At 49.0% G+C, this 23,037-nt stretch overlaps 1 protein-coding gene across 4 annotated transcripts in view; it reads right to left on the bottom strand.

Annotated features, from left to right (window-relative positions):
* Nucleotides 1-283: 283 nt before the first annotated feature.
* Nucleotides 284-23,037, bottom strand: part of AXIN1 (axin 1) — a 73,373-nt gene continuing 50,619 nt past the window's right edge. For 3 of the 4 annotated variants that reach the window (XM_062639483.1, XM_062639484.1, XM_062639486.1), the window contains 6 exons: nt 17,035-17,172; nt 11,091-11,644; nt 8,572-8,748; nt 7,125-7,370; nt 1,448-1,615; nt 284-740 (listed from right to left, as the gene is read on the bottom strand). In XM_062639483.1, the coding sequence (XP_062495467.1) occupies nt 614-740; nt 1,448-1,615; nt 7,125-7,370; nt 8,572-8,748; nt 11,091-11,644; nt 17,035-17,172 (1,410 nt within the window). In that variant the 3' untranslated portion in view covers nt 284-613. The remainder of the gene's footprint in view (nt 741-1,447; nt 1,616-7,124; nt 7,371-8,571; nt 8,749-11,090; nt 11,645-17,034; nt 17,173-23,037) is intronic. The other variant, XM_062639485.1, reaches the window with a different exon arrangement.

Here is a 23,037-nt window from a genome sequence, read left to right as displayed (position 1 = left end):
CCTCAGGATTTACTCAGTCACAAGAAAGCTCAGGAGGAAAAAAAACATCCTACCATGTGCAGCAGCTGAGACTGCCAGAGAGGGGAGAGACCGACTCAGTCCAAGTGGCTCAGTGATGTTCCGAGGTGAGCAGCAGCCTCTCTGGAGCGGGGCTGTGCCATCCACACTGGGGGCCAGGGCAGGGTGCTGTGAAAGCAAGGAGCAGACGGAGTCTGATGGGTGGCTGTCTGCTTTGGGCGAGCTCTGCAGTACCTGTACGCTTTACATTTACATAAGAGCACTGTGACATTGGAAGTATTTTCCTTTTATTACAATATATCAAAAATATGCAGCTTTAGTAAACAAGGTCATATTACACTTTCTAATGCACTGTACAATGCTACATTACACTTATATTCGGTATGCAGAGGGAGCCCAGGCTCCCACTGGCAGGTCTGAGGGGTGAAACGGTGTCTACCAGCAACCCGGAGCTTGGCCAGGTCCGTGCCGGTGCAGGCTGCCGCTCTCCGCCCAGTGCCCATGGCAATGGCATCACCAGCATCCGCCCCAGACCTTCTCCTCCGGTCCCAGAGTCCTTCACAGTCCTGTCCTCGTGCCTTGGCAGACCTGGAGCCTAGTCGATCTTTTCCACCTTCCCAATGATCTTCTCTTCAAAGATGGGCAGGATGGTGTCATCCTCCCGCACCTCCTCGAAGACCACACCACAGTCAAACTCGTCACTCACCTTCTTAAAGTAATACCTGAAAAATAGAAACATGGGGGAGAGAGTTAAAAACCATGTGGTGTGTGGGGAGCAGCTCCCCCAGATGTGGAGGCAACCTGGACCACACTTCTGCCCTGCAGAGTGAGCTAAAAAAGCATGGTCAGAATCCATGCTAGCACATTCCGGAGCTCCAACCGTGAATCCAAGCCCATTCACAGCTTTCTCCAAAGCAATGGATGAGGCAGTGGTACTGGTGAAGGGTTGCTAGGCATGCTTTTCCACGGCAACTCCTACTTGGAAGGGAGAACTCTGAGAGCTACTTGCCCCATGCCTGGCTGCTTTGTGATTCTCACAGGACCCAACCTCCCTATTCTCACTGGAAGAAACTTTGGGAGGAGCCAAACCAGCTCTGGGAGTCAGAGTGTTACCCACAGCATCACTGAGCACTGGCTGATGCTGCTCCTCACCAGCCCAGGACCCCACAGGGCACCTCAGCAGCTTCTGCTGAAGGTGCAAACTGTGATACAAGATGCTTTTGCCAAAAAACCCAATCTCCCTTGTCCCTGTAACCTGCCTCTTAAAACAGCCAAGATGCCTTGGCCATGCTGCCACATCCCCACCACAGCACGCCCTGCGGGAGCCCTCCTCCACCACGCTGCTTCACTTTGGTGGGGGCAACATGGCATCTGCTAGGGGTTGCTGATGGTCTGCGGCACCACAGCACGCACGGGGAGCAGCCCTTACCTGTAGTTCCCTTTCTTGGTCAGCAGCTCCTTGAACTGTCCCAGAGTCACCACGCGCCCCTTGACGAAGGTGCGGTAGGGGATGGGCTCTCCGCAGAAGTAGTAGGCGACCACGATGTTCTCACATGGCTGGGACGCGCCACTGCCTGGTCTCTTCTGAGGCTTCAACCTGGTGTGCACGAACACAAGAGACCTGCTGAGTATGAGCCCACAGGGCTCAGCACCACTGATGTGGGTACCCATCTGGGTACAGGGCTGCCCAGGAGAGCAGTGCAGGTCAGGTCCCACTGGAGGTGACAGATTTGGCTGGAGGAAACACAATACATCCTTTGCTCCCACCACCAGCTCTCTTGACACACATATGCACACTGAGGCTGGTAAAGAAGGAAAAGGCACTTGTTGGAATGGCTGGATAGGGCCAGACCACAGTTACAAGGTCGGTGCAGCTCACTGAGGTTCTAGCTTGGCCCTTTCACACTGAACAAACCTATCTACATGCTTTTTGCTGTGCTTTCCAAAGCACTGCTGGTCTGGTGAGTCATCAGTAAGCTCCACACAAGACAAAGCATCCCAGGCCCATGGCAACAGACCCAAGTCACCATCAGCATGCTCCTGGCATGCACTGAACAGGCAAGGCTGGAAGTGTGCTTGGGGATGATAATGCAAACACTGCTCAGACTGCTTGGGATTACTGTTGCCATGGCCAAAATAGCTCAGCATGGCTTTCTGATGACCTATATCCACAGGGCTGTGCAGACAGCACTGCTCCTGCTCCCCATGGCACCTCTCCCATGGGAGATGGAGGTTGGAGGAGACAGAGGTCCCAGTGGGGCATGCCCTGGAGGCTTTGCTGCCTGTCCCATTTGCACAGTGTAGCAAGGCTGCTGCCATCCCTAAAACCTCAATGACTTTCAACCTGCTGTGTTCTCCTGACCCTCAGAATATTGGTCTGCTCTCTGCTTTCAGCCCCCACACTGGGGTTTTGCTACATGGTGCCATCACTGGACCGCGAGCATCAGCCCAGTCCTAACCCCATTTTCAGCGGCAGATGAAAGTAGTTGTAATAAAAATCAGGGTACTTTGTCCTTCTGTAGAGCTTCTCATCTGGGGTGCTGTAAATGCTGCACAAACACTGGAGCAGCCTACACAAACTGGTAAGTTGGCATGTGTGGTCTCAGCCAGATGCAGCCTTCCCTTTTGACGTCACATAAAACAAATTCAGCAGCTTTAAGAAATGGTTTTAAAAGCACGCTGGATAAAAAGGATGATTTTGTATTTACATGGCTGGAAAGTTGGTGTAAAAAACAGAATTTGCCAAGCACATGAGGTAATTGCAGCTTTGGAAATGACTCTGACCTTAACCTTTAAACACTGGCTCACGGGCAGAGCACCTACTTAATGGTATGCCCACATAAACACTGGCATTGCAAACCAAGACTGAGCACAATCTTTACACCTCTTTCTATAGGCATGAGAGGTCTAATGTTCAACTGAACAACCTTCCTGCTGCCTGCTCTGCCTGGGGGACCTTGGGAGAAGACGCAGCATCCTGAGAGGCAAGGGTCCACTCCTGGTGCCAGCACTGCCCTCAGAGCCTCTCCCATCCCCATATCAAAGCACAGGATGCCCTTTAGCTAGAAAAACATTCCGGAATTGAGTCATCCTTAGGAAAAAAAATAAAATAAAACGAGCCATTTAAAAGAAAAATGGGTCATAAATTCAGGCAAATTCTGTGAACCCTGCAAGCCAGAAGTTAATTGAAGGGGTTTGGAAAACCTCAAAGTCCCCAAGCTTCCCTTAATCCTGCTAGAAACAAGTCATGACTAAGAGAGAGCTGCTGTGTGCCTGGGGATGTAGGGACACAGCTTCACACTCTGTGCAGGCAGCAAAGCTGGTTCCAGGGCTGCCATTCCCCTTTGCCTGGGGAAGTGCAGAAGACACCCTTGAGCTCTGCACAGAAGCAGCAAGAGTGGGATGGTGCCAGTGGCTGGAAGCCTCTTTCTTCCTCCTCCTCCTCCTCCTGCCATGTAATTCATCCCTGAAAGGCTGTTTCTGAACATGCTCAGCCCAGCTCCAGTGCTCACCTCTTTCCAGAGCAGAGATGTGCCCCAAAATGATTCCTGAAATGATGCTCCAGAGCAGAAACTCTGCACTGCTTCACAGAGCTAGAGGTAAAACAACCCCCATGGCTTTTGGATGTCCCTGCTATGCCAAAAATCACAGTCTGGGTTGGAAGCAGCCTTGCAGATCATCCAGTTCCAACCTCCTGCCATGTGCAGGGACACCTTGCACTAGAGCAGGTTGCTCCAAGCCCCATCCAAACTGGTCTTGAACACTGCCAGGGATAGGGCAGCCACAGCTTCTCTGGGCAACCTGTGCCAGTGTCTCACCACCCACACAAGAAAGAATTCTTCCTAATACCTAATCTAAATCTCCCCTCTTTCAGTTTAAAGCCATTCCCCCTTGTCCTGTCACTATGTGCCCTTGTCAAAAGCCCCTCTCCAGCTTTCTTGTCAGCCCTTTTAGGCACCGGGAGCTGCTCTAAGGTCTCCCCAAAGCCTTCTTTTCTCTAGGCTGAACAAGCCCAGCTCTCTCAGCCTGTCTCCAGAGCAAAGGTGCTCCAGCCCTTGCAGCATCTTTGTGGCCTCCTCTGGTTGGCTTTCTGAGCTGCAAGTGCACACCGCTGGGTCATGTTGAGTTTCCTGTCAACCAACAACCCCAACTCCTCCTCAGGGCTGCTCTCAGTCCAGCCTGTGTTTGTGCTTGGGACTGCCCAGAGCCAAGTGCAAGACCTTGCACGTGGCTTAGTTCAACTTCATGAGTTTTGCACAGTCCCACCTCTCAAGCTTCAAGGTCCCTCTGGATCCCATCCCTTCCCTCCAGCATGCAGATGGCACCACACAGCTTGGTATCATTGCCGAACTTGTTGAGGTGGAGCTCAATCCCACTGTCCACATCACTGACAAAGATGTTAAACAGCACTGGTCCCAGTACTGAGTCTGAGGAATGCCACTCGTCACTGGCTGTGTCTATACTTATAAATTGAGTCACTGACCACGACTCTTTGAGTGTGACCATCCAGGCAATCCCTTATCCACCAAGTGGTTCATCCATCAAATCCATGTTTCTGCAGTTCAGAAACAAGGATGTCGTGTGGGACAGTGTCAAATGCTTTGCACAAATTGACGTAGGTGACATCAATTGCTCCTATCCAGCAGTGCTGTAACCCCTAGCAGGCTGAAGCAGAGCTGAGGAATAAAGAATCACTGAAAATGGAATTTTCCAAGAGCTCCTCTCAGGAGGATGAGACAACACAACTGTCTCCGCTTCCGTCATCTCCTGAGACCATGGCTTACCCAGACAGGCCACCAGACTGTCTCTGAGCCCTGCCTCATTAAAGCTTCCACCTGCACCTATTTCCAGGGTGGCAGTGTGACCCAGAAACATAGTCAGGGACCCCCCCCGCCCTTTCTGGGATCACCTCCGTTTGCTGCATTTGTCACAAGCAAAAAATATTACCCATTAAGGAACCAGCAGCACTCATCTGACTCACTGCATCTGCATTTCAGTCCTGGTTTCTCAGCCGCATAAACCAGGGGTGCCATGACAGGGAAACTAAGTCTGTGTTACAGCACCAATCTAACCTTGCTGCCACACAGAGGTAAGGCACCTGGTTCACTCCAATATTCTCCCCATTTGCTATGGAACAGCAAGAGAAAGGCTTTTTCTGCAAAAGAAGTGTGATTTATGGAAGAATATCTATGATTCCCAGTACAGGCACTAGAGGTGCCTCCTTTATCTTTAGCAGGGCAGTGCTGGGGTGGGAGCGAGACTGCTGGCACCCCAGCCAGGGCAATGAGCTGGGAAAGGCCACTGCTGGTGAGGGCTCTGCCAGAGGACACATGGGTAACTGCTGGAAAGCTCAGCCTGGCCATACCAAGCTGGCATGGTGCACTCTCTTCCCACAGCCAGCTCAAGCTGGTGCCTCAAGGACACCTCCACGTCTCCTGCCACTGGCACTGTGCTTCCCCAAGGCTGCTGGCAAACCTAGGACACTGGTTCCAATCTCCCAGAGTTCTTCAAAGCTCCCAACTGAAATAAACTGTTTTCACATGAGCTCTCCTCTCCGTTTCTCCTTTGCTCTCAGAAGAATGATGGGGTCTATTTTCAGGCAGACTCCTGTGTTAACCATGGCAGCAGCCTTCTAAAACGCTGCTAGCTCAAGCTTGCTTCAACTGGAGCACCCAATCCTGCCAAAATCCAGCAGAGAGATTTCAACATCCACAAATCTTTGGCTCCTTGGTTACCACTGCATCCATTCTTACTTGCTACTGGGCATGGACACATCTGCCTTTCATGAACAATTCCCTGCTGGCACACATGGCTCCTTGGTTTTCCACACACGGAGCAGGTCAGGGGGATCCCTGCACCATCAGGAGAAGAGCCAGACCTCATGAAGAGGCAGTGTAAGCAGAGCAGCCCAGCACTGGAACTGCTCAGCCTGTTCTCCCACTGGTCTGCATGGCCTTTACCACAATGCTGTGGGGTTCCTACAAAAGCTACACTTACCACACATGCCAAACTACTATGAGAGTATTAACTGCATATGCATATAACCCAGGTCATTGTTTCCAAAGTGTGTACCTGCATCTAGGTATTTCTGGGGAAGGTGCATGAATTTAGTACAATTGTAAACAACCGTAGTAATAAACCTGATCCAATTACACCAACTGAAAGGTAGATCAAATAAACTTGGCTTAACCTGACCTGGGAGAGCTCTCTAATTTTACCTGGCTTTCAATCAATGCTGTGACATCAAGATGCAGAAGTCTGCTACATGGTCACTGCAAGCAAAAATAACTTGAGCTCAGCAATTAGAAGAGCTTTTTTTAAATTACACTTGTGTTTCTAAGAGCCAGACTGCAGTTCCAGGTTTTCAGAAGACAGCTATAAAGCCGTGAAAGGTTTTTAATGGACAAAGTGCTTTTAGCTGTTAACAGTAATTATCTAGCACTCCCCAAATGCTCTTCATCTGACAGCTGTGTGCCTTGCAAATAACGTCCCCTGAAAGATAAACACAGGAGCAGGAGAATTAGCTCTGCAACAGGCATTAAGCTGAGTCACAAAAAGATGCAGTGACTTGGGTACAGCCATGCAGTGAGTCAGTGCTGCAGCAGCAGGACTACGGTGCACTGCTCTCATCCAGGTGCCATGAGCATCTTTTGCCGGAAGTCTGCGGGAGATGTAGATAAAGAGCAAATAAATATTCCTCTTCTGCACTTAAATCTGCTGCATTCTGCTAAATCCTGCTCCTGTACCAACCTTTGAAATCATCACCTGAGTGTGAATGAGCAGAGAGTCAGCAAACACTGGGGAGAGAGATCTCCCATGCCATGCCCCTTCTAGATACACTCCCCCTGTCCAGCTCCTCAAGCTCTCAGCAGCCCTTTCCCAACTCTGCCAGGAGCATTTCCAGGTTCTCCATCCACAAACCACAAACCCAGGCCCTCAAGGTGGGTTTTGGCATTTGCACCATGATGTCAGAGCAACTGGTGCAGATTTCTCTGACCCAGATGGTGCTGGGAGCTGGAGACCACAGCAGAGGATGTGGACTTCTCCTTCAGCTGCCACCTTCAGAGCAATCTCCCCCTTCCCTACCATTCACAATCAGACCCTACCTTTGTTTAAGGGGGAGTTTTCCAGCCCTTTTCTCTTCCTCCTCCAACCTCCTGCGAGCTTCTTCCAGCTGGGTGAGAGGGTTGGGGGCTGGATTGGGTGGCATGGTGGGATCTTGGATGAATGGGTGAGAAGGCTGGACGACGTTTCGGAGCTGGGCACTGACCCATGGATGCACCGCAACAGGTCGTTCAATGGAGAGGGATCGGACCATATCATGGGACAGCTGCTTCTTAGCACCAGAAGAGCTGCACACAAACACAAAGGTTTTACATGAATCAACAAGATGCTTTGCACAGGTACACAGTCACTCCTAAACAGACCTAATGCTTTTTCATCTGGACACAGGCACCCCTGGGAAGCTCCTTATAGCATGGCTTCTGAAGGAAAGGGGAGCACCATCCACCTCTAGAGAAGATTTCAGGAGAGCAAGTCCTGAGACATCAGGGTGAGCAAGCCAACCCTGACACAAAGCCCACAGATCTGTTTAAGGGCTCTCATCAAGCCCACAGTACATAAAAATAAAACCAGCAAAAGGCAGCTCCACCATTTGTGACATTCCCCCAGAAGATGCCCTTCTACATTCTGCCAACGCTGCCAGCCTGGGAGCCTCTCCATGACCTGCTGGTCAGCATCCAGGGAAGGGGATGTTGCAGAGATGTGCTTGTACTTCCCCAACTCCAGCAGCAGAACCTGTTGCCTTACTTCACAGTGGCCTGGCACTGCCTATGGCCCTGGCACTCAGTCCCAGCTGCCTGCAGTGCAGCTCATCCTGACCTCTATCATCAAGCAAGAGAAGAAACCACCAGCAGTTTGACCACTCAGCCACCAGCGCAGCAGTTCCAGAAGGGACAAGACCCCGGATCCCTCTTGTCAACACCCAGCAAGTGCTGTGTTTTGCCAGACTGACCAGACTGTGATTAAGGATCAGTGCCCATCAGAGTTATGTTTGACTACAGAGAGATTCCCGAGACAGCCATATCCTTGGCTCCACTCTAGGCAAGTGAGGCCATCCCAGAGGATGCTCCCAGCAAGCCAAAATGCTGGGCAACCCTGAACTGTGCTAAACTGCTTACTCAGGACCAATGGCTAAAGTGCATCAGGTTCCTACGTTTCTATCAGCACCCTGCAGGAGTAACAGGTATTTACAAACAGGTGAAAATCCTGCATGCCATGTTATCCACCTTGGAACCACAGAGATAATTCATGAGATTCCCTGGTGCTGCAATCTTCCGCCATGGCCTCAAGTTATCCTTCAGAAAAAACCAGCCCTAATAGCCCCTAAGCAATCCTCAGTCTCCAAAGGGTCTAAACCCTTGTGCCTGGTGGATTCTTGTCTTCCTGAGATCTCCAGGAACACGGCAGAGTGTTAGTCAGCCTAGACACCCATGCTTTGTGCAGGGGATGCAATACCATAGCATGAAGACCCCTCGCTCTGCTCGCCCTTACCCATGGTTTGTTTTCTTATGCCTGCTGATCTCCTTCTCTCCTTCTATGATCCACTGAAGGATCTTCTGGTTTCTCTCCACGTCTTCAGGAGATCCTGGCATCTCATAGTTGGCACCATCACTTTTCCCTGAATCGGTCTTCTTAACATTTCTTTTTGAGAGCAGACTTGCTTTCCCACTGCAAGAACAAAGCTTGAGATATTAGCGCTTTGCCTAAGCCAAACCACTGCAGACCATGGCAGAGGATGGACACGTCTATCTCCAGACACATTCATTCCTGCCAGGGTCTGGTGCTCCTGCAGTGCAGATGTGGCCCTGGCTGCCTTCCAGAGCCCTCTGGCGTTACTATAGCTCAAAAACCAACCGTGAGCCCAAGAGCAAGACTGGCTAGACCTAGGCACAGCAGACTTCTCTGTCCAGCCACCTGCAAGGCCTTCTCCTTAGGCCAAATGAGCCACAGCAACATGGCAAGATCTCCTGCCACAAGAAGGGCTGTGTTAAACCTCCAGCTCTTTGCTCAGAGCAGGAGGTTCATCCTGGTGCTGCAATCTGTTGCTGCTTCTCCATGCCAAATCACTGCTTCAAACCTGGACCTTTCCCATCACCCCACAGGTTTACCGATACCCCAAACTGCTGACTTGCCATGCCCAGCATTTCCTTCTCACCCCAAATTGAATCAAAGCTTCTCATCATGGTGGAAGATCACATCCTAGCAGGGTGGGCTGCCTTCTGTGGCCTCTCATGCACTGGGAAGCCCAGCCACCTCACAGACTGTAGCCAGATGGATGCCAGGCAGTAGCCATCACTACTGTACAGAGGTTTCTACAGAAACCCCATGTGCCCAGCTGAGCTGCCCCATGTTCACAAGGCCATGTGGAACTTACGCATGCTGGCCAGTCCTTGTCACAGCCTGTAATTTCATGGGACCCCCACTATTGTAATCATCCACTTGCTGTACTCCATAGGACTTCCCTACCTCTGTTTCTGCATGCTCACTAACACACATAGGAGAAATAATCTTAACACCACAGAGGAGTCAGAGGCCTTCAGATAGCTTTGCTGATTTTTTTGGGAAAACCCTGGGGAGGGGTTGCTGAGGATCTACAAAGGCAGGATGAACTGACAACTTCTCTCTTCTCCCCACTTGAGGACTAGTGGGTATCAAATGAAATCCTCCAGGAGCAGGTTCAGTGCAAACAAAAAATCCCCTTTTTGTGCAGGTTGTAATCAATCACAGACACAGGAGCAAGGGACTGAAGGGACAGCAGCTCAGCTGGGGTCAACCAGGAGCCAAGGTCAACAAAGGAGCCAAATGAGCCACTGTAAGAGACTGCTGGCTGCCAAGCAAGACCAAACTTTGCTGCAGCCTCTGGTCTTGTGAAGTTCCTAACCCGGGGACTGTCATGAACTAGGGAGTTTGTGCCAGAGGAAGGACAGCTCTGAAGGTGCTATCTTATAACTCCCTTAAATACATGCTGTAGTTGATGCTAGAGACAAGCTCTGTGTCTAGGATGGGGCTTTGGGTTGACCCAGCATAGCCATGCTCATGCTCTGTTGAAATAACCTTTCCCCCATAGAAACAGGGCAGATTTAAATGTTTCTCTCTCCCTGGAGCTTGGGCTGCCTCTGCACTCTGCCTGGAAAGTTGGTCCTGCCCACCGCAAACCCAACCACCCTCCTTCACTGGTACCACCCCTGGTACGCTGCAAAGCAACACTCCAAACCCATGGCCTTAGGGAACCGGCACAGCTCTCCCCTGCGGCTGCTCCACCACCATCCCTTACCCCAGGCAGACCACTCTCACCTTTGCAGTCACCCAGTAACAGGCCTAGCAGGACCTGCCATGGCAGAGGAGTTTTGCCCTTTCACCTCAGCATAGAGGGGATGGAGAAATTCAAGTGGCCAAGGGAAAGTGAACAAAAGCCCATAGGCAGCAAGATGTCTTTTCTGGGTAGAGGGTCCCCTAACCCAGAGAGCATCCAATTAGTACAGGATGCCACAGCAGTACCACAGCATCCATCGCTTTGCTAGGAAGAGAAAGGAGCCCTTCTGGTGAATGGTTTAGGACCTGCAATAAGGTGGCTTTTTTGTCCTCTCATAACACCTTATGAGATCAGCCTCTTACCCAGACCCTGAGACACAGCCCTATACTTAGAAACTCCTGCTGCACGGGGAAGCAGACCAGCATCTGTAATTTCTAAGCACCTCCACTACTTTAAGGAGCAGAAAACTTACTTTACAACCAAGACCATTAAAAATCCCAGGAAGAGGTGTCTTTCAGCACCAGATCAGAGAGATAAAAAGGGGTCTATAAGGACTACTGGGGTCTATAAGGATTACCAGGGGCACATCCATTTCTGAAGGGAAAGAGCAGTGGGAGGCACTCAAACTGTGTCCCAGCACAGGCTTTCACAACATGTGGTTCAGACACTGTTTCACTGACATGCTACAGCTGTTTATGAAAGAGCTTCCTAGAGGAGCCACAGCTCTGGGATTCCTGTTAGGTGTTGCTTGACTCACCTGTAGCCTAAAGAGTCCATGGGGACAGGGGCCATGCCCAAGTTTTCAGGGTAGTTTTGTGTCTTTGTTGCATAGTTATGTGAATCTATATTCCAAGCAAAGCTGTTCTGTACTCGCTGCGTGGCCTCAGCCTCGATCTGCTCTTTTGGTTTCATCATGCTGTGGTGATGGATGTGGTGGTAAACGTGTTTATGGTGGTATAAGTTAGATGCATCCAGTTTCATTCCTGATTTTGTTGCGTGCTTGCCATGCCCTGGAGGAATTGTTCCTAGTGTCCCTGACAGTTTTCCTAAGTGGCCGCTTTCTGGGGACCGTGGCTTAGGAGAGTGGCGTCCAGGTCCTGGAGACTGGCAGCCTGGTGTTTTCATCACACGCTGTACGTGTTCATCAAGGATGCTTTCTGGGTTTTCTTCATGAGCATCTCTCATCTGCATCCCAGTGCAGCCCATCTCAGAGTAACGAGGAGCAAAGTGATGAAAGGCTTGGGCGGAAGGCATCTTGTGGCTAATGACTGAGGGACCAGAAGAGATATCTGCATCCTCACCTTCTTCTTCCTGCAAGAAACATGAGAACAATCAGAGAACGACAGCAGAGTGCTGAAAGGGCCCCAGTCCCCCCTCCCGCTCGCAGCAGGACTGCTGCCAACCCTTGAGTCAGGCCTGGCTTAGTCCAACCAGATCCTGAAAACCTTCAAGACAGAGATCCACCAGCCCTCCAGAGACCTGTCCCGGAGCGTGCCACCCTCCTGCAAGGAATTTCCTGATGCTCAATCCAAGCCTGTGCAGTCTTGCTGCCACCGAGCAGAGCTGCTCATGTCTGTCTATGTACCTGCTTTTTGAGCCACCATTAGCAAGGGTCTCCATGCATTACCCAAAGAGACTGAGGCAACCTCTGACAGGCAGCCCCCACACCACAACCATGGTTTACAGATGCAGCTTTCTGAGAAGTGTAACAACTCAATCAGATGTATGACTGGGCAGAGCTTACTGAAAAGCTCCTATATCCCTTGAAGGTGGCCCTGTAACAACCACCGCCAGCAGAAACACAACTTACTGCACTGTACCTGTGCTTCCTATGAGCCTTTGGTAAGGCACTGCCTCAAATCCTATCAGATAAAGCCCAAAGCGACAGGATATGTGGCAAAACAGTTCTGGAGTCAGGACCAGGGGAGTTTCTCACCCAAATGGCTATTTCACATGGTAAAGCCAACAGTGGGCTTGTAATGGAAGGGAACAACTGAAGGTTGACAGCAACATGAATGGTTTTGAAAATCAAACATTGATTTCTCCCAGGCCTGCTACAGGCTGGAGTGAAACACTTCATGCAGATAAAGAAACAGGCTGGAACTAGCTGCTTGTTCTTGTAGTTCACAATGGTCTAGGACACAGTGTTAGCAACTTCAGTCCTTGCCAGGAAGAACAAAACTCCTCCATGCTGACAGCCACAGTTTTGATGCTGACAAACTACTTCACGCTCCAACATAAACTCAGAATGAAGTTTCTTTATTGGAAGTCAGGGTTCCTATTTTTTTTTAATTACATAAGCAAGATTCCAGTGAGTCCTTTAATCCTGCTCTCTTTTCCTCCTTTGGCATGTAAAGAAATCACTTGTAGCACAGGATATCTCTGTCCTGCCAGATAAATGCATCTGCCAGAAAACACTGACTCCCATCAGCTTTGCCTGTCAGATGTCATCATCCATCACTTGCTAACTAGCTTCAAAGTTTCAGCTGCCAACCACACAGAAAGCAAATAACAGACTTCTTCCCAGTTGTCACACCTGGGGACAGGGACAATGTCAGGCTTTGAAAATGCCAAAGGCATAGACACTGCAAGCCTGGGGGTGTGACATGATGCCCACGTCTGGAGGGGACACACCACTTTCTAACAGATTGCTTTGAAGAACTTCAGAGGCACCTTCCATCTACAGCCACATCGCTGCAGCTGCCAACTGCTGTCCCTGGGAACCTAGCTCAGGGACAAGAAAAGATGAAGCATGTGCTGTCTAAATCCCTGCCACTGGGGTAGGCGTTTATGAGCAGTTTGTGATAATCTGATAGGCTCAGCATTTGGTAGGCTTTTAGGGCTGGTGCTTTGTGGAAAACGCTAAGGTTTAAACACCACCTAATGTGCAGGGAAAGATGTGACCCATGCACTGACCCCTGAGGAACGGCAGTGTGCCCTTTCTGCTCAGGGCCCAGAGCTCCAGCTGGCCTCTCACACTGGAGCAGAGTGGCATGAGAGTGACAACCTGGGATGATCCGGCCAAATGGATGCCTGGGATTTGGGAAATCCTCTGGCTCCCTGGAACTCTATTTTGCTGATAACTGGGACCTGGTAGTTTGCTTTGCTCCAAGAATGAGGTTAGGGTGGGTTAAGGGAAGGAGAGGGATGCATTGGCTCTCTCTGCCTTGGCTCAGCTCGTCTGTGTCACTGAGCAGGAGATCTGGACCCCAAGAATGTCCTCAGGCAGGAGCAAGTGATGCTGAGATGGGTTGTGTACAGGCAGGCCTGGGGCAGCTGGCTTCCCACCCCCTAACATGGGTCTCACCCTGCATCAGATAAGAAAGCCCCAACAGTGAGAAAACAGTAGCTAGTGAAGATGTCCCTGCTCATTGCAGTGGGGTGGACTACAAACCCAAACTATTCTATGATTCTGTGAATTGGGGTGCCTATCCCAGGCTGCCCTCTCTCCCTGTGCAGGGCAAAGGGTTGAGTCAAGGCTGCAGATCCCAGTTCTACTGAATCTTTTCACCAAAAAACTAGTGAGGTCAGGGCAACCCAGGCTGGGATTCTAATGCAGGACTTTGGACACAGCAGAGTCAAGCTTTGGCTCAGCCACAAACACTGGTGCACTGCAAGGTGCTTCTTCCCTGTGTTACCTGACTGCAGTCTGTACCTGCAATGTAGTAGCAGCCTTCCCTCCCTCTCAAACCTGCCTGTACCCAGCTGTACATGACTGCCACTTAGCCTGCATCCCTCTGTGCAGCAAGCACAGGCAGAAGAAAGGGACTGCAAGACAACAAGACCAAGAGGCAAGGCAAGAGGCAATAACTGCAGCATTTTACACCAAAAAAAACTGTGGGCCTGGGAAGCCCCCCTCCAAGGGCTCAGCTTCCCTGGACGCACGGGTGGCTTGGGCCCTAGAGCTGTGTTTCAGCATCTTGCTGCAGTGAGCTGGGCAAAGCTTGGCAGCAGCACAACCTCTCACAGGCAGGGAGGCCCAGGTGCCATAACCACTAGATGGTGCTTTGTTGACACAGTATTGTCAGAAACCTCTTCAGCTCCCAAAGGCAGCGGCAGCCACAGAGATGCAGGCTTCAACTTTGCTGTCTGCTGAGCTATTTTTACTCTCCAGCAAGGCTGGGGGTGCTCTTCCCTTTGAATTAGGAGGGAGAGACCTGCACTGATGAGCTATGGGCAAGCGATACCTTCCTGCAAACCTCGTCTGCCTTCTCCCAGTCCCACCTATCAGTCTGTTGCTGGTGGTTAGGGCAAAACAGATCACCTAACCACAAGTGCGCTTTCGATCATCATGCAAATGATTTCCCTCTCTAGTTAGGCCATATTTTATATCCAAACAGCGCGAATCTCAGCAGTGGCTTTGCTTCCCCTGGGTTATTTTCAATTTGTTCAGTTCAGACAAGGACAGAATGACCTGTATGATATGATACCGATCAGTACGACATGATACTGCAGCTTCCATGCATGGACACGAGACTGAAGTGGTTCAAACAGTAATAAGGGAACACACATCTCCTCTAATCCTCTCCCATGACACTCAAAATAATGAATGAATTCAGAATTTTGGTGTTGTTTTTTTAAATCAGAAACCTTACTTTTTTTTTTAGTAAAAGGCATTTGGCTTTAAATCAGATGCCTCTTCTCCACATTGCTGCATGATGCGGCTTTGAAAGGGAACCTGCAGGCATCTCAGCATGGGGGAGAAAAGTTATTTTCCCCTAGGTCTTGCAAAATATTTCCAGCTTCTCTGCTAAGCTGCTAACTGTCCAGTGTGAGTAACGCTGGTGGTTTTCCCTCTGCGGCTGTGCAGTGAGCCCTGCAGACATGGTAAGAGGTTACCCTGTAGTCCTGGTGCTCAGGTTGCAGAGAAAAGCTCTGTGACCTATCAGAATTCAAGCTCTCCTCTTGCTGATACCAGCAGCTCCTGCACCTTAAGTGCTGACCTAAAAGAGCTACAATTGCTTACTCTGAGTTTTTCCTGAATGGCTAATGCCAGATGCCAGCCAGTCAATGAAATACATTCTGGAGACAGCAAGGAGGCTTAATATATAGCATTAGTGGGAGTCCTGGGCTTAAAAATAGATTAAGTCACACAAAAATGTGTTTCAACAGACTTAAATTTATTCTCTGGCACAGAGGTATTTGCCGATTTTATGGTATTGCTACTGGCAGCTTCTTCAAGGAGGGAGAGGGCTGGGATAATGTAGTCTGGTACAGGTGGCAGCTGCAACTGAGCCATGGGAGGAGGAAGAGTGCTTTAGGATTGTGTTATCAGAAAATGCTGCTGTTACATTGGCTTCATCTAGAAAGCAATAGGTACCAGGTGGAGAAATTCCAGAAGTATGGGAATCTAACAGGAATCTAACCTAATCTCACTGGCTTTCTCTGGCTGGATGCTGGATGCAGGGGTATCAGAAGTCTGCTGGACAATGTTTGGGGCTGGAAGGAGCCTTACCAATCCTCCTGCCTTCCTAACTTCTCTGCATTTGAAATACAGATGTGATTTAAAATGAATACTTAAACGTACAGCTCCTTCCTGTTTAAAGACCTGCTAGATGAACATTTAAAAATACTCTAATGGGGCTGTAGGGTCTGCCCTAGAGCTTCAGCCTCTCTGAAAGCACAGAGCTAGCCAAAACAGACACCAACGCTTCTGCTTTAAGGCAGAGCTGTGGGTTACTAAGCACAGAGCCTTTGCCTCAGGGCCATGGCAGCTATTAACTGCAGAGACCCACAATTATTTCACACAGGGTTGTAGCTATACTGACACTGGTGATGTTCAGTAACACTGTGGTGTCCTCTGAAAACTCTCCTGTATCCCCAGCACAAAATGTACAGGTACCAATGACATGCATCATCTCAGAAGATGCGGTGTGAGTAGTTCTGAACAGAGCGTCTCACACAGGCAGTACTACATAACCAATACCTAACTCTCTCCCTTTTGGACCTTGTTGTGGAGCTAAAGACCTTCCACACTTCCCTTGGTTCATCTACCGAGTCTTTGAGCTCTGAAGGGCCCCAGTGGTACCAGGGCTCACAGCCTGTAGTGCTGGGTTGGTTTTCCCCAGCCACCCATGTGCCCAGGAGAGGATTTTTGGATGCTACACCTCATCAGTTCCAAATTTTCTAGGGATGTGCTAGGCACTGATGGGCAGAATCCTTGCCTGATAGCAGACACAAACATCTCACATCAGCTAGGCACTGATGGGCAGAAACAGCCTGATAGCACACAAAAATATCTCCAAGCATAACATCGTCTGCCATCTGATTACTAATTGTGGGGAAAACAGGGATCACACAAAACCCCACAGGTGAAGGCAAACCCCTGTTACATAGTACCCATCCTCACATGGAAGGGACTGCTCACAAAGTCAGGAGAGCAAGGGTGCCAAAAGAATGATGGAGAGCATCCACCACCTCTAACTGGTGGCAGAAGTGGGTAGTGCTGTGCCATAGTTGGTATCTAAACTCCGGGAGGGAGCGTTGGAGCTCACAGAGCCCTGCAGGTATGGGGGAACAGCACTGTGGAAGATCCTGGGGCAACGTGAGACTCCAGGAGCCTCCGTGGAAGTGATGACCATGGCTGTTAGAGCAGGGGAATGGTCACCTCAGTTACTTTTACAGCAGCTGAAAGCTCCTTGTGGTGTACAGAACACAGACAAGACTCCCGGGCTGGTGGAGGGGGTAAGGAGGTTACTAACCGCTCGAACGCGTTTAAGACGCTCCTCTAACTTCTCCTCTGCTTCACGTTCCTTTTGTACTTCCTCCAAACGATTGATCAGCTCTGCAGCAAACTTCTCTGGTTCAACGTGGATATCCTTTGGCATTCGGTATGTACGCTGCAAGGAAAACACACCAGGGGTTAGCAAAAGATGCATGGAAAATCACACGTTTGCTGTGGAGGCTTTGGTAACTGGAAATGCCAGCCATTCCGGTGGGGAGTTCAGGAAGGGCAGGCTGGCAGGCAGAGGTACAGCCCAGGACCAAAGGGCTGGAAGCTGAGCCATTGCCATCGGCTGGCACCAGCTCCACACACCACCCCATGTAAGGGGAAGGTTTCCTGGAGGCACAGCTCAACAAGCTCTTCTGGCATCAAGCTCTACTTTGGGATGGATGTGCTTGCTCCTGTGTACACAGAGTCAACAGGAATATCCTGATCTCAAAGGGTGGGAAAACGATGTACAGAGAAAACTCTCAAAAATCATGCTCATAGCAGTGATGTTTTGACTTTGATAGAAGAAGGACTCTTACACATTAATTCAGCTCATTCCAGGTGGATCAGCATATGCTGGTCTATCTGCAGATCTAGCCCACAGCCACAGAAAGAAGCGGAAATTCTGTCACCTCCAAGCACCTTACTTCCCTCCATCTTCTGCTACAGCCCAGTCCAGCCACAAAAGGCTGTGATTCCCACAAAGCATCCTCTCTTACTAGAGAATCCTGCAGGATTGCATCTTAGCTCTTCAGAGCTGTGCAACTAGCAATCCCCTGCTTGTCAATACAGCGACCTTACAAACACAGAGATACCATTTTTCTACTTGCTCTGGGTGAGCAAATGAATATTTCTGAAGTTCAAGGGCATTCTTGGTTCCTAATGCTGAGCTACTTCGTTCTTAAATTCCTGAGCTCTAGGATAAGAAGTTCACGTACTGAAGTATGAAGCTATCAGCTGCTGGTTTTTTTCCCCCTCATTTTTATTCCTTCTGCATTATTTTGTTATAATAGTAGAAAAAATGACACAGCAGAGTTAAAAATTTAATTTGGAGAAAAAAATATACAGAGAATTCAACAGTATAAAAACCTGCATTCAAATAGTTTGATACCAACATGAGAGATATCCACACTCTATAGGACCAGAGATAAAATGAAATGTGAAGATGTGAAGTAATTCACAGCAAAAGAACAAATGCAGCACCAGAAGCAGACATCGAGCTTGAAATCTTTAAAGGAGGATGAGAGACCACCCGCATATATCCCAGATCAGCCAAAAGATCAGTGTGGAAGACTAAAATAAACCTGACAAAAAGTATGCAAATCACATTGGGTTTTCATTCTGCCAGCTCCCAAGTGGAAGGCAAGGGAAGAAAAACAGAGGCATTGAGAAGCTGAAGACATCTTTTGTGACAGCCGAGTTGGGTTGCAGAGTCTCAGTTAAAGCATCACTTGGTTTGTTCGCTGAGAGCAAGACCCAACCCTGCCAGCAAATCCCAATCCCAATGCCCACTGCTGTAGCCTTCCCTTCCATTCTGGATGGTGCTGGGCTGCAGCATCCCAGGGGACATCTGCACACACGATGGGGCTTTGCAGGCACAGGGCTGCCTGCTCTAGCACCAACTTTCCTTGACAAGCAGAGGGACTGACAGCTCTGAAGCTGTGCCAGGTAGGACAGACCCATCCAAGCTGGAAAGGGCCCCAAGCAACCATCCCCTTTATCCAGCGATGAAGATGCTGGGGAGGGCATAAGCATGTTTAAGCTACCAGGTGGCTCCCACCCTGGGATGGCAAAGTCTTTGCTGCCACCAGGTCCTCCAGCAAATCAATGGCCTATATTAAAAAGAAATACTGCAGGAAAAGATTTCTATCAACAAAAAATGACATTCAGTCTTGAAATATTGGCACACAGGCTGAAGTGGCATGTTTCATCCCAGAGCCTGGAACTTGTGCTCTCCAGAAATGGGCCCCAGACATGCTCCATTAGGGGGGAAGGCATGACAGAACTTGTCCCTTCTCTGTTACTCCCTGGGGAGCTTTTAGGATCCAACTGATGTTTCCCCATTCCCCCTGCATAGCCCAAGGGAACACTTCTGGCTAAGGCAGTCTGCTTTAATCAGAAACCCCAAACCCATGACCACCACCATGCACCTGGTGAGGTAGCGCCAGCGACTCCCTAAGGAGGGAAATCTCTCTCTTGCCTGACAAGTCACTACCTGTCGGTGATGTGTTCACTCCTTCCTGCCACCCCAGACATGCCAATTCTCCCTGCGGTTGTTTATATGACGGCAGCACCAAGCCCTGCTCCGTTAGAAACTTAATGAGCCTAATGAGAGGCAGGTTGGTGCTCAGCAGTTACAGTCCTGGGTCTCCCTGCTGCAGCTACCACAGTGACTTCCATGGAAAAGCAAAACTGGGAAAGAATTTCCCTTTATTTGCAAAGCCTTTGATGCAATGCAGCATCCCAAACCAAAGTCTCTCCTGAGTCCCCAGCAACAGTGGGTGCAAAGGCTGATGTTTGCTAACCTGCATGTTCGAGTCCTGTTACAATAAGGTGGTTGCCTCCAGCCTCAGCAAAGCTTAAGAACACAGCTCTATCTCTGATGAGGATCTGAAGACATTCAGAGTCACTGCTGTAGCCAGGGAACTCAAGATGACTTTGGTCTTTTACAGCTCTCAAAGTCTGGAGGTGATTAAAGCTTAACTACAGAAATGAAAGTAACTGAACCCAAGAATCTTTAGGATGAACTTTGTTTTCCTCTCTCTTTGATAAACCACTGCATTTGCAAAACCCACTGCCCCATTCTTGGAGCCTTCCACTCAGCGGGATGGCTTGCAGAGGTCCCGTTCGAGGGTGCAAGATGCAGGTTCCTCTTTGAAGCCATTTCTGCAAGGGTCTCCCTGACCATCCAAATTCAACGCAACTGAAATAAGCCTTGCATCACCGCACAGATATTGGCTGTAAGTGCCCTGTGTTGCTCTGTAAGGGGCACTCACAGAAAACTCACAAGCAGGATGATGCTCTGAACACTGCTGCTATGGGTCTGACTTTATTCCTAGCTCAAAGGATGAGCTACACAAGCTTCCCCAAAACCAGCAGTACTGCAGAGTAATGCATGCAAATTCTCTGTGCTGAAACAACACAGATAACTGCTGAGGGCTCTCCCTGTCTCCCTGGACAGCAAACATGGACTGCATTTACCTGGTTCAAAAGGCTTAAAATGGTGCATTTGAAATGTTTATGAAATAATAATAGGCTTGACTTTGAAGGGAGTCACACTCCATAAAGAGGATGAAGGGAGACATGCTCCATCCAAAACCAGCCAGGCTGAGCCTATGCCCAGAGGAGGATCCTCCAGGGCTTCAGAATTTTGAACTTGTCCCTGGATTCATGTGGACATACAGAGCCCTGCCAGTTTATTGCTCCAAATGCTTTTGTTCCAAGTAAAGGGTGCAGAACTCTCTAAGAGCTGGCTGGTTTTGGAGGATCCAGCCCTCCAGTCTGAACCAGAAGGTGATCTCTGGACATTATGGGTCAACAATTCAGAAAGAGCGAGCTCCATTTAGACCTTTCCAGAACCAAACCATGCTGAGTTGTGGAGGTTGCAGAGGACAACAGATGGGAGGGTGAATGCCAGATAAGCTGGTAAGAAAGAAATTGCTTGAAGTGTTCTGCATGAAGCAATCTTTCCTAGTGACAGCTGTGAGGAAGAATTTCTCAGGGTACCTATCACCAGACATTGTCCTTGACATGTGAAGTCTCTGGTACCCTTGGGAAGGAGCAGTCTGCTATGAACATATGAGATACACAAGCTCTCTAGTAGCTCCATTTAGCTCCTGCTATCATGTTTTCTCCTTTTCTTGGAGCTGACAGAGTGGGATTTGCAAGGGATTTTGCTCCATGAGGCTCATGCAGGTTTTGGGTTTCGATGGAATTCACCTCCCCTGAGAAACTGAGTTCTGAGGACCAAGTTGCACATCAGAACACACCAGCATCCTAAATGTCTGGTTTTACTACGATCTATATATGAAAAGGCTGAAAGGGAAGAATCTCACTCTGGTTTGCAGGTTCTCCTTGGGAAGAATAAACCTCAGCTGCTCTGAGATGAAACAGGAGGTTTTACAATGTTATCATTGGCTAGAGGTCTCCAACCAGCCCCAGGGATCCATTTCTGACACATCCAACTGGGTCAAAGAATTCTGTGCTGCTAAATCTCCCTCTTCTACAGGAGGTGTGATGCCTTCATGATGCCTGAGTGGCCAACTTTAGCTCACAAGTCAGTCTTGCAAATTAAAGGAAGACAGCAGGCTAGAGAAGCCAAGAGAAAAGAACTTCTGAACCTTCATGTTTCCCAGATTAATGCAGTCCTCTGTGACACATGGTTTTAAAGAATAAACGGTGTTTCCGTACCAGAAATGCTTGTTTCAAAGCTCATGGATAGCTGAATTTTAACATCCATGTTAGCAGCATTCAAGGATTAGCAAGGAGTCCCACTGCTGCAAGGCATTTGAGGAGAACGGCATGAAATGGCTGGTGGGAATTCTGAGCATGTTTCCAACTTGCAGGAGCAGAAAGCTCATTTAGCTGTAGTTATCCAGGCAGCACAAGACCAGGGCTCATCCCATACACTCCTTACTTGTACAGCATAGCACAGTGGTCACTCAAAATCTTGTGCTGCACTCAAGCACGCTATGGAAGCCACCTTGCATACATATAGCCCTGCATTCTCTATGTCTTCACACTTCCTTTGGTAACTAGCTTGCTCTTTCCTTCCTTGGTGCTCCAAGTCTCTGTTTGAATCCAAGAGAGACACAAAACCACATGAAAAGCAACACTTGTTTGCCATATAATGGGTTCCTGCCAGAGGCACAAAACAAAGGTTTCACTGCTTGCTAGTGACCTTCACCCACTTCATTCCTGGGCAGAGAGCCATTTTACAAAGCACAGCTTTTCCAGACTTGGAGCACTGGTGAGCTGGGAAGTGTGGAAGGTGCAGAACACAGCCATCCACGCACCAAGATCTCCTGCTGCACAGCAGGGCATCCCACACAACCAGCACATGCCTTCATTATTTGGAGGCAGCACAGCTGTTGAACCTAGCAGGCAGTCTCCTATGAACACATAATCACTAGAGTTTATAGCTTCTGGACCTGACTAAAAGTGCTGCTGTTAAAAGTAATATAAGTTCTTTCAGAATTTTGTGTAATAGCCCCATAACTCATTTGTAAGGGAACAGTAAGGTCTCTAAAGGACTTCTGAAATGGCTTTTCGGAAGTAGGAGGTTCTCTACTATCACTAAGAAAACATGCCATGCATTCTGCAAGCACTATCAGTACAGACTCTAGATATGAGTCCATAAAGACATTCACTCAAAGGTTGGAAATTAGTCATTGCTGCATGTTTAAAAGCATGCTAAACACCAGGTCTAGGCAGCTGATGGAGACTGCTTTAGCTGTGGGCTGTGAGATAGCCTAACCACTGGCTTTGGAAAGCACCACTTGAAGAAACATTTGCATGGCTCCTTGCTAATTGGGGACATTTAATTCAATAAGTGTGCAGTTCGAGGTGATTTTAAAAGACTAACTTTATAACATTTCACACTGGTGTTGTCAAAACATATTGTCTAATTACCTTCTCCTTTCTTGGCTGATTGATAAGTGAGGGCAGAGCTGTGCCTCTCTGAAGTCGATGCCAATTTTGTGTCAGTAATTGGCTGGCAGGAGGTGCCAGAGTGTCTGAACTAAACTTTTATTCCCTGGAGAAAGACTACAACTAACTCGACTTCTCAGTCCTCCACTCCCATATAAATATGCACCAAGATGCTTTTTTCCCTGAGACTTAAAATTACAGTGCAGAACCTAATGGAAACAGTGGATGTTTCACAGAAAAATCCTTGTGAAGCATCTATGTGTAGTTTAGGAGGAATCTGTAATTCTAACAGACTGTGTAGATAAGTAGGATAATATAAAAATTTATAAGCAGCAGGTGGCCA

The sequence above is a fragment of the Pezoporus occidentalis genome, unplaced genomic scaffold (assembly GCF_034315485.1).
Source record: "Pezoporus occidentalis ecotype Australia unplaced genomic scaffold, CSIRO_AGI_Poc_V1 ctg60, whole genome shotgun sequence".
In the NCBI taxonomy this organism is placed as follows: domain Eukaryota; kingdom Metazoa; phylum Chordata; class Aves; order Psittaciformes; family Psittacidae; genus Pezoporus; species Pezoporus occidentalis.
This window is presented reverse-complemented; position numbering and strand designations above follow the sequence as displayed.